This window comes from Carlito syrichta, unplaced genomic scaffold, assembly GCF_000164805.1.
Source record: "Carlito syrichta isolate Samal-C Ts95f unplaced genomic scaffold, Tarsius_syrichta-2.0.1 Scaffold307242, whole genome shotgun sequence".
Classification (NCBI taxonomy): Eukaryota; Metazoa; Chordata; class Mammalia; order Primates; family Tarsiidae; genus Carlito; species Carlito syrichta.
In genome coordinates this window covers 180,248-190,716 of record NW_007251338.1, presented here as the reverse complement: position 1 = coordinate 190,716, position 10,469 = coordinate 180,248, and the positions used below count along the sequence as shown (strand labels likewise).

The window sequence follows — 10,469 nt, the reverse complement described above, 5'->3', positions numbered from 1 at the left end:
AAAAAAAAAATAGCCAGGCATGGCAGCGCACGTCTATAGTTCCAGCTACTTGGAAGGCTGAGGTGGAAGGATCGTCAGAGCCCAGCAGGTCGAGGCTGCGGTGACTAGGAGCATGCCACTGCACTCCAGTCTGGGCAACGGAGTGAGATTCCAACTCAAAAAAAAAGACTCATTCGTTTCATTTTAGCACCTCTGAAATCAGGGTGCATCCCACCCTCATTGGCATCTTAGATGTGATGGAATGCGGTTGTTTCAGGGTTCCTCACCATTCTACCTGCCTCCAGGTGGTCTCTGGTCCTCCTAGGGTGGTACTACACCCACAGAGTGGTGGCCCAGAGCAGCCCATGACCCTACAGTTGTCAGGAGGGAGAAGAAGGAAAGAAGCCTGTGGTAGACCCCAGTGCGGCGCTGGTGTTAGCAAGAAACAGGAGTGAAAGTTCGTGGATCTGAGTCAGGTCCCAAGCCTACCTGCAACACAGGGTCTACTGACACCGGGGTTCCTGACTGCTGTGTCTGTTGGTGACCTTGGCCGCCTTGTAGTGAGATGCTAGGAGGTGGAAAGACATTGTTGGTCAGCATTGAGGGAAGGAAATGGCCCTATGACCCAACGCCGGCTTAGTTTCCTTCTGACCCAGGCCCCCGGCAGAACCCACTCTTCCAACTCAAAGATGCCTTTGGCATGGATGGATGAGATTTCAGAGGAACTTCCTGGTGGCAGCTATGGTGACTTGAAACACCTACTTCATGTAAATACTGCCATTCCCTCCCCTGGAGACCTTGAGTTTCAACTAGATGATGTCTGGGACGCTTCAGTACATTACGCAGAGTCAGAGGAATACACATGTTTACCCTGCATTATCTCATTAAATCATCTTCCAAGCCCAAGATGTAGGCACTATTGTGCTGTTTCCTTTTCAAGGAGAGGGAACTAAGAATGGAAGACATAAGACAACTAAGGTCACCTGTGTGTGCCAAGGTCACACAGCTGTGGTGGGACTTGACCCCATCTCCAAAGGCTCTTTACCTCCCAGCAGCACAGCCTGGCCCTGTGAGGTGCCAGGCTAGCTCTGAGGAGAATCTGTCATTTTCTGGTCATCCTGTACCTCTTTTTCAAAGAATGATTGTCTACTTCCAGAGAGTTGCTGTCTGGGCCCTTCCCTCCCAACTCTGGGGAGTTCCTCCAAATAACGATCAGAGCAGTCACTGTGGCTTGATGGTTTACCATGATCTCATTTGATTCCTCTTCCCGACCTTGGCCCCGAGCCTGTCCAACTGTGCTAAAAGTAGCCCTGACCCAATCGAGGTCTGTCCAGGGGCCAGGACTATTTTGACTCTGTCCTCAGGAATCATGTGGTCTGAGGCGTGTACAAGCTGGACTGCTCCCATGAGCACTCAGATGTGGTGCCAGGAATGTTCTGGCCGACACACCTGTTCCCAAAGCTGGACTAAATGCTGCTACTCACCCCACGGCCTCCACCACGTGCCTCCAGAGATATTGATTCCAGGAGGGATAGGTGGTGGGGGCTTGCACTAGGGGGTGGCAAGGGCTTTCTATCCTTATTCATAAGAAAACAAGTAGCCAGCTCAGGGTGACGCTGGCTCTTAAAGCTCTCTGTGAGCCAGAAGCATGTTCAACTGCATATTCACGACAACCACTGAGAATGGGGATCCGCACCAGAAGCCTCCTTAGAGACAGAAAACATGATCCCTGATCATGATTAAATTGACTTCTGTAACACTGATGTGTCCAAGGAAGGCTGGAGGATTTCCCTCTCTGGAAGTCGTTAACAGTGGAGGAGGCTTTCATCTGGCTGGCTTGCGTAAAAGTCCTGGTGCAAGGCTCCTGCCTGGAATGTCTCTCCCCTTCTCTACCAGAATGGCTTGGCCATTCTTCAAGGTCCAGCCGAAGTCTCTCCTCCCTTGGGACTTTCTTCTCTTACCCTGTAATAGAGGGGTTTTTCTCCCTCCCCTTTTCCTTTCCATCTAAGCTGTGAGCTCTTGTGTTCAGATCTCTTTCACTTGCTGACAGCCAGGATGTAGCAGATACCCAGTACTTGTGGGATGATGCACCAGCACAGTCGGCAAAGCCAGCCTCGCTCTACTCAGGAAACAAGTCTGCATCTCCTTCTTGTGTTAGTTCACTCATCTGTTCCCTACAGTATTGTTGAACATCGACCTCTCTTTGCCTGTCATTGGTCCGGACACTGGAGATAAACAATGTCTGATAAGACAAGGTCTCTGTTTGAGAGCAGTTCATAGCCTAGTGGGAGAGACATATCTTACCATCCAAAAGCAATGATTCAGCAGTGGCAGAGACTAACTTTGCCTCAGGGGGTTGGGAGAGGCCTCACCAAGAATGTGACCTGTGACAGGTCCTCACAGAAGCTCAGAAAGGAGAAAGAGCCTTCCAGTGCAGGACCAGCATGTGCGAAGGCAGGAAGGCACAGAAGGGCCTAGCAGGGCAGGGGAAGACCAAAGAGTCACATTTTCGCCATATTTTGTTCACAGATGAACTGGTCATGGTCAGGGAAGCCGCTTGGCTCCTTCCCATGAAAGGGAGGTTGGAACTCCATGCAGCCAGGGGAGTACCACCCTATCCCCAGAAGGTGTCAGAGCTCTCAGGGTCCTTGCCCCTCTGCCCTTGGGGCCTGTCTGCAATCTCTCCTCTCGGCCCCCCTCTGCTCCTTCCCAATTAGAATAAAATTGACTCTTGTAACACTGATGTACTTTCCTTCTTGTTAGAATCTTAATATTGTATGAATCACAAGTCCCGGCTGCCCCAGCATGGCTGCCAGGGTCAGAGGTGTGAATTAAAACAACACACGATCCTGATTGCTTCAGTTGGGGGATGCTGAGGCCAGCTGAAGAGGCCGCCTTGCCGCTGATAACGAGGGTACTGCCGATCTTGAACTCTTTCCTCAGACAGCTTTAAGCACCTTGCCTACACCACCCAACAATAATAAGAGGAAGAGTTACCTTTTATTGAGCGATGTACAAGTATAATAACATTTATTTGTTAGATGACTTTATGATGTGTGATTAAGTGACATGCTTGAGATTTCATAGCTAGTTATAATACAGCTAGACAATGCATCCAAATCTCTGGCACTTCACAGTCCAAGCACCACTTTCTTTTTCCCTTTTTTTGACAATTTTTTATTTTTTTAGCTTTCTTTTCCATTTTTATTTTAGATTCAGAGGTACACTGTGTGTGTGTTACATGGACATGCTGTGTAGTGGTGGAGATTGGGTCTCAGTGGCCCACTGTCTAACACCACTCCAACTGAAAGAACTGATCCTGGCCTGAGGATGCCAGAGGTCCCCTAAGAGCCCTCAGGTCTCCCCTAGCTCCCAGGATAATACTCTGACCCATTCAGATACTCACTACACGTAGCTGCATGCCTATTGGGAGCCAGGCACTGTGCTGAAGCCTGGCGAAGACCCAGAGATGCACAGACTCGAACATCATGTGGCTCACCACCCATGGGGTCAGGACCCTTTTCCCACTGCCACCCAAAACCTTCCCATTCTTTACTGTGATCTGTTCAGTCTTCCCCACCACTCTGGCTGGCACCCATATCTCCTCCTTCCAGGCCTCCATAATGCTCATGGCCCAAACCCACAGTATCCAGTACTCTATTTTCACTTTCTTTCACTCGGCAGGTATTCGTCTGTCATCTGTATGTGGGAGGCGCTGGGGATACATTACTCAGCACACACAGTGCCCTCATAAAGCACAGTCTGAGCGAGAAGGACAGACTTATAATCAGTGCACGACCTGGAGTGTGCCAGGGACCAAGCCAAACCCCTGCACCACTCACGCCCCTTTCCTCAGGCTTATAGCGTGGCATTGTGATGTCACGGAAGAAAGACTGGACCCAAATCAGAAGAACTGAGCTGGTGCTACCATCTGGTGACACCAGAGAAGTCATTCCATTTCTTTAACTGTAAACTGGAATAATAATACCTAACATGCCTGCCTTATAAAGTTTTAATGATGTGATCTATTAGATGAAATTAAGTGCAGGAACGCATGTTACAGGTTATCAAGTATTACACCAATAGTACTTATTATTATTGTATTTCTCTTCCATCTCCTAGGATAAATCTGGGCACAGAGTAGAAATTCAGTAAACAGCAGTTAATTAATTAATTAATTAATTTTTTGTGTGTGTGAGTTGGAGTCTCACTCTGTCGCCCAGACTGGAGTGCAGCAGCTGCTCCCGGCTACCACAGCCACGACCTGCTGGGCTCCGGCGATCTTTCCGCCTCAGCCTTCCAAGTGGCTGGAACTACAGGCGCATGCTACCATGCCCGGCTAATTTTTGATTTATTGTAGAGATGAGGTCTCGCCAGGTTGCCCAGGTGGGTCTCAGACCCGCGGGTTCAGGCAATCCACTCACCTCGGTGGTGCGGGATTACAGGCTGAACCACCGAGCACGGCTAACAGCAGTTAATTTAAGTTGAATTGATTCGGGCTTTTGAGCCCCTGAAAATCTTAACACTGGTAATGTCTGCCTTGCCTGCTGGGGGCTGCAGTGAGGACCGAGTGAGAAGGAGGTGAAAGCGCCTTGAAAGTCATCAATATTGAACTGTACTGTCTCTTGGAAAATCACCCTGTCTCCTCACTGGGGAGGGAGGACTGAAAGCCAGGTGGCCCTGAATGGGGCAGTCTTCCTCCAAAGCCATGGGCCCATTCTCTTTGGGGAACAAGCATTATACCTCCCCCAGTTTTTGGCTCCCAAACTATTTGGGCTGCTTGGCCCAGCATAGTGACCACAGCATGAGCACAGTCCCTAAGGGGACCAGGCCACCACGTGCCCAGCCCTCATTAGCCCTTCACCTCTCATTTCAGCACCCCTACCCCACCGAGGATGAGAAGAGACAGATCGCAGCCCAGACCAACCTCACCCTCCTGCAAGTAAATAACTGGTAAGTTAGCATCACCTGCACAATAGCTCTCAGATCAAGGGTCACATGCTGGGCAGAGGAACGTACAGCAGGGAAAAGAGACTAGACTGGAATGCCCAGAGTTGCCTCAGCCTTGGCCCAGCTACCAGTCCTCTCATTTGAGCTAGAAGCAGAAAGCCAGAATCGACAGACACCTGTGGCTCATCTGCAGCTCCTTGGCGCCCTCTGCTGGGACATTGTGTCAGGCACAACCCTGGAAGCTTCTTGAATAGAAAACCCAGCCCCTCCTGGGCATCCAGCCCACCTGCACTGCAGAGTCAGGAAGGACTTGCATCCATGGACTGGAGGCGCCATCACGGTCATCTGGTCTACCCCACCCCCATGGGAACTAAACTAAAACATCCCGCAAAGCTGGGAATGGGAAGAAGGTGGAAGAGTAGCCATTCTGACCCCACAGGGATCTTACATTTCCCCTTCTCTGTGTGTCTGCCTGGGCTTACACAGGGAACTCAAGAGAGCTGGGTGTGGCTGGATGGGAGTGAACCCCAGAGTTGGGGCCCCCAGTCTGAGCGCTCAGCCCTCTGAAGAGACGTCAAAGGTTGGTGTCTGTGACTACGGTTCTTTCCTCTCTGTTCGATCCTGGCAGGTTGAATAGGGATTTCTGACCCCTCATGGCATTCTGACCATACTATTTTGTGGTTACCAAGGCCCATGCGATTTCATGAACTCCTCAGTACTCAAGGCGCTTTTCCCTGCTGTGCTTTTTAAATCCTAGATCGGAGCCACCCAGGTGGTGACTAATCAGGTCTCTGCCTTTACCCCTGGGCAGGTTCATCAATGCCCGGAGGCGCATCCTACAGCCCATGCTTGATGCCAGCAACCCAGACCCTGCCCCCAAAGCCAAGAAGATCAAGTCTCAGCACCGGCCCACCCAAAGATTCTGGCCCAACTCCATTGCTGCGGGGGTACTGCAGCAGCAAGGTGGTGCCCCGGGGACAAACCCCGATGGTAAGAACTGGGGCCATGTGCACCCTAGGTGGGGGTCGGTGGGGGATCCTGGAGCCCCTTCAGGTCAGACTGTGCAAAGGTTCAAGGGTTGGCCATTCAGTCCCCTGGGTCCCAGTTGCTGCTCTGTCCCAGTGATTACCCGTCCCTGATCCTCATCCAAGCCTTACAAAAGGGAATGTTTTGCACATATTCTAACAAGCCAAATGCAGTCTCATAAAGACACGTGGAAGTTAGTGGTCATACAAGTCATGACAGCTCAGCAGAGCCCCCCTCCTCCTCACGCCCACACCACCCAGTTCCTCAGCACCAGTTGGTATCTGCTCAGCTCCCCAGGAGCCAAGGCCATCTATAAATATCAAGACAGGCAGCTGGCTTGTGAACAGAGGCCAGGAAGAGCTCTGTTTTCCAGCCTCTCCATCACACCCTCCATATACACTTTTCTAATTGCCAGTCGCCTGGTGCACCATGAATAATTCAATGAGCCAGACATTTTCTAGCCTGGCACGTGAAGACAGCTCTGTGTGGGAAGTGGGGTGGAGGTGTGCATGTGCGCTTACATGGCTTCGTGTTTGCATGCATGTATATGGTTGCGTATAGGTTCCTATGTGATGGGCCATCATCTTACGAGGTGTGGTGAAAGCAAACAGATTCAGGGGGCCAGATCAACCTGGGAGAGAATCCCAACTTGGTCACTGCTGACTGTGTCGCCTTGAGCTAGTGACTTAACTGTCTGGGACTCAGTTTCCTCCTCTTTAGAATGAAGTTAACAATACCTGCCTTGCTGGGCTTGGTGGCTCAGCCTGTAATCCCACACCTTTGGGAGGCTGAGGTGAGCGGATTGCCTGAGCCCATGGGTTCGAGACTCCACCTGGGCAACTTGGCGAGACCTCATCTCTACGATAAACAAAAAAATTAGCCAGGCGTGGTAGCGCACGCCTGTAGTTCCAGCTACTTGGAAGGCTGAGGCGGAAAGATCGCCGGAGCCCAGCAGGTCGAGGCTGCGGTGGCCGGGAGCGGCCACTGCACTCCAGTCTGGGCGAGGGAGTGAGACTCCAACTCAAAAAAACAAAACAAAACAAAACAATACCTGCCTTACAGAATTGTTAGAAAGTCAAAAGTGTTTTACATATTTACATAGAAAATGCTCAGTGAATGGTAGCTGGGCGTGTTGCTTCCTGGAATGGGGCAGAGAGTCACTGACAAGTGAATGGATGGGAGGCCTCACACCAGGGAATTAATCGTCCCGATTAGGTTTGGGCAGCCTTGGAAACAAGGAGCTCACCACCCTGTGAGCCAGTCCATCCAACCCTGTCTAACATAGAGTTTGCTGGGCCTGACCAACAGCCCCTGCGTCAACCCGACCCTCGCCTTCTCCCATGCAGGTTCCATCAACTTGGACAACCTGCAGTCCCTATCCTCAGACAACGCCACCATGGCCATGCAGCAAGCTATGATGGCTGCCCACGATGACTCATTGGATGGGACAGAAGAAGAGGATGAGGACGAGATGGAAGAGGAGGAAGAGGAGGAACTGGAGGAGGAAGCCGACGAGCTGCAGACGACGAATGTCAGCGACCTGGGCTTGGAACACAGTGACTCCCTGGAGTAGTCTGGCAGCCCCCATGGCACTGATCACCGAGCAGGAGAGGAGTGTCGTTGGGAGGGCTTCAGGGTGGGGGGGAAGGGGACCCGGGCAGGCAGCACCGAGGAAGTTGGGCCCCAGCTTCCCAAAATCAGTAGCTTGAAGAAATGCAGAGGAGACACCCTGCCCCTTCCCAACCTCCAAGCTTCGAGTACCCCAGCCCCACTTCCCTGAAACTGCAGAGGACTCTGTTTGGCGGGGCCCGTCAAGCAGCCTGTACGGAAAGACAAGAATGAGATCTGGACTCAGCAAATCCCCAAGGACAGATGGCACCATGGAACTCCCCACAGAAGGACTTGAGTTGTTTACAAGCCCTGCACCGTGAGGCGGATGGGTGCTGTTCACAGAGTGGGCCTTGGCCAGGGGACAGACTTGGGAAAAAAAGGGAGAGACACAGGGGGACTGGGTTCCATTCCCAGAAGGTTCTCAGCTCCTTTGAGAGACATTCAAGGGCAGGAGGGAGCCCAAAAGCATAACCAGTGGCCAGAGGGTTTGGAGGGCCTGAGGCATAACATCTTACTGATCAGAGTGGGACCTGGAATCCACAGGGTTACAGCTGATCCCTCAGAGGCCCCATTTCTGGGCACAGCAACCATGGACTTGGGAGAGAGGGACGGGAGCCAGCAGGGCCTCCTTTGCTCTCTCCTAGAAACAAATTGTATACTGGTTGGCTCAACCTGTAGGGGATTAATTGGAGTCCCTTCACCTGGGTTGGCTCCAGGAGCCAAGGAGACTGCAGACGCTGGGCAAGGAGCCATATCAAGGTGACTTGGGGGCCAGGGCTGTCCCTAGGTGGTCACAGAACTCAGCTCCTGTAACAGCAGGACGATGGTGTCTTACCCTAGATGTTCCCACCCTCAGATGGAGCTCCTCACGTGTTCCACCCCCTCCGTAGACCTTCTGCGAGAGTGGAGCCAGGTTAGCTGGGAATCTTTCCATCCTGCAGGTGCCATGGCTGTCCCTCTGCTCCCACTCCATCGGACCTCCAGCCTCCCTTCTTCGTTCTATCCTTCAGAGAAGGCAGAAGAAACATTGGAGAGAAGCATCTAGCTCACCGGGAAGCCAGGGGTTGAAGAAGGTGCTACACCCCTCTTTCCATCAATATCCAGAATGTGATGAGGGCCCGGAGAAATGGCACCCAAGAGCCTGCAGGGTGCCCCACCCACCCGCCTCGCTGTTCTAATACCACCATCCACAGCCCTGGAGGAACTGGGGCTCCTGGGAAGAGGCAGCGGCTTTCCACAGTCTGCCCTAACACACACCCTCCCATCCCACCTTCCAGACCCCCACCTTTGGCACCCCTCCTCCTGTTCCCTCTCTCCCCTACTTCTGCGAATGACAGGACTGATCACACGTGTGTTTCCCATTGGATTTAATTTAATGGACGTGCGGTTTCATTTGTAAATTGTGCATTAGCCATCTCCTTCAGTGGCAGGATGTGAGTGGCTACGTGGCTCCACTGGAGGAACCCTTGGGCCCCTCTGGGGCTTCCCCTCCCCCACCTGGTTGGGGCGGAGCAAAAGGATGGTCGCTTTCCTGAGGTCTCCCTGAAATGAATGTATTTCTCCCCCAAAAGAGCTGATATTTAATGTTTTAATAGGGATTTTTGAGAAACAAATAACCTTATTTATAATCTGGGTGATCCAATCATTTTTTACTCCCTTTTGATGCCATAGGTAGAGGAAAGTCTAGCTTTTTTGGCGTGAGACTTTTGCAACGTGCCGTGGGATAAAATGCATTTCCTCTTCTGGTTTTTCTTCTTACACTTGCACACACGCGCGCGCACACACACACACATCCTTTCACTCACCACCTTGACAGGCGTCCTCCCAGCACAAGCTCGCCCACACACACGTGCTCACATCTCTTCCTCCCAGCCCCCTCCACCTGCCTAATGTTATGCAACCTCCTTCTGATGTATCCACCAAACCAGTACTGAATGTGGCCGCGAAGTTTTCAGTAAATCTTATTACCTACCATAATCCTGGTGCACAATTCTCTTTTTCTGTGGCTGCTGTAGCGGTCCCTTGCTCCTTTAGTGGGACCCTGAGGCCTCAGCATACCCTGACTACCCAGGGCAGGGGCAAGGTAGACGGGCTTCCCGGGTGACCTCAGCTGACCCGCCTGGGGAAGAAGACAGCGAGTTTGGCACCCTTGCCTTGTGCGTGGCTAGCTGTAAGAGAGACAGGAGAAGCTCTGTACTGCCCTCTCCTGACAGTTTCCCCCCCACCGCAGCGGACAGCTTTGAATTTGGTCCCTCCGGTCCACCATACCCCACCGAGGGTTTCCACGTGGACGCGCGTTCCGCCAAGCCCCACCCCCCAGGCGTCCTCTGCCCGCCTTCTCCCTATCGGCAAGGGAAGGGTCCCAGGACCCGGAGGAGAGGCGGTCCTACCTGCTGACTTTCATCCCGGAGCTGTGACCGGGGAGGAGCCTGCCCTTGAATCCCAGGGTCCACACTGCAGCCCCAAGGGCCAAAGGAAATGCAGGGGCAAAACTTATCCCCCACCGAAGCGAGAGGCGGGCTTTTTGGTTACCTTCAGACTTGAGGTTCCCTCACCTGGGCACCGTTGCTGAGAGGTCCAGGGCATCGGTTTAGAAGCAGGAGGGGGGTTCCTTGTTCACATTCGCGGAGGCTGGGAGAACTCGCACTTAAGTGGTGGGTCCCTATGGCCAGGCGGAAGTGGGGAAGGGCCTGGTTACACAGGCAAAGTGAGCTCCAAGCAGCTTTGATGGAGTTCCTTGAGTCACTGCTCTCGGAGAAGCATCCCCTCACACCTAAAGAGGGTTCTGCAAACTCAGCAGAGCCCCATCTTTTGGCAGAAGGAGAAAGTCCTCGGTCTTTTGTTTTTTGTTTTTGTTTTTTGAGTTGGAGTCTCACTCTGTCGCCCAGACTGGAGGGCAGTGG

The 10,469-nt window shown here is 52.4% G+C and overlaps 1 protein-coding gene across 5 annotated transcripts in view; it reads left to right on the top strand.

Annotated features, from left to right (window-relative positions):
- PKNOX2 (PBX/knotted 1 homeobox 2) overlaps positions 1-9,543 on the top strand; it is a 214,059-nt gene extending 204,516 nt beyond the window's left edge. For 2 of the 5 annotated variants that reach the window (XM_008064252.1, XM_021715648.1), the window contains 3 exons: positions 4,856-4,932; positions 5,741-5,919; positions 7,302-7,954. In XM_008064252.1, the coding sequence (XP_008062443.1) occupies positions 4,856-4,932; positions 5,741-5,919; positions 7,302-7,528 (483 nt within the window). In that variant the 3' untranslated portion in view covers positions 7,529-7,954. Of the gene's footprint in view, positions 1-4,855; positions 4,933-5,740; positions 5,920-7,301 lie in introns of all 5 variants that reach the window. The other 3 variants (XM_008064251.2, XM_021715647.1, XM_008064253.1) reach the window with 3 other exon arrangements.
- The last annotated feature ends 926 nt before the right edge of the window (positions 9,544-10,469 follow it).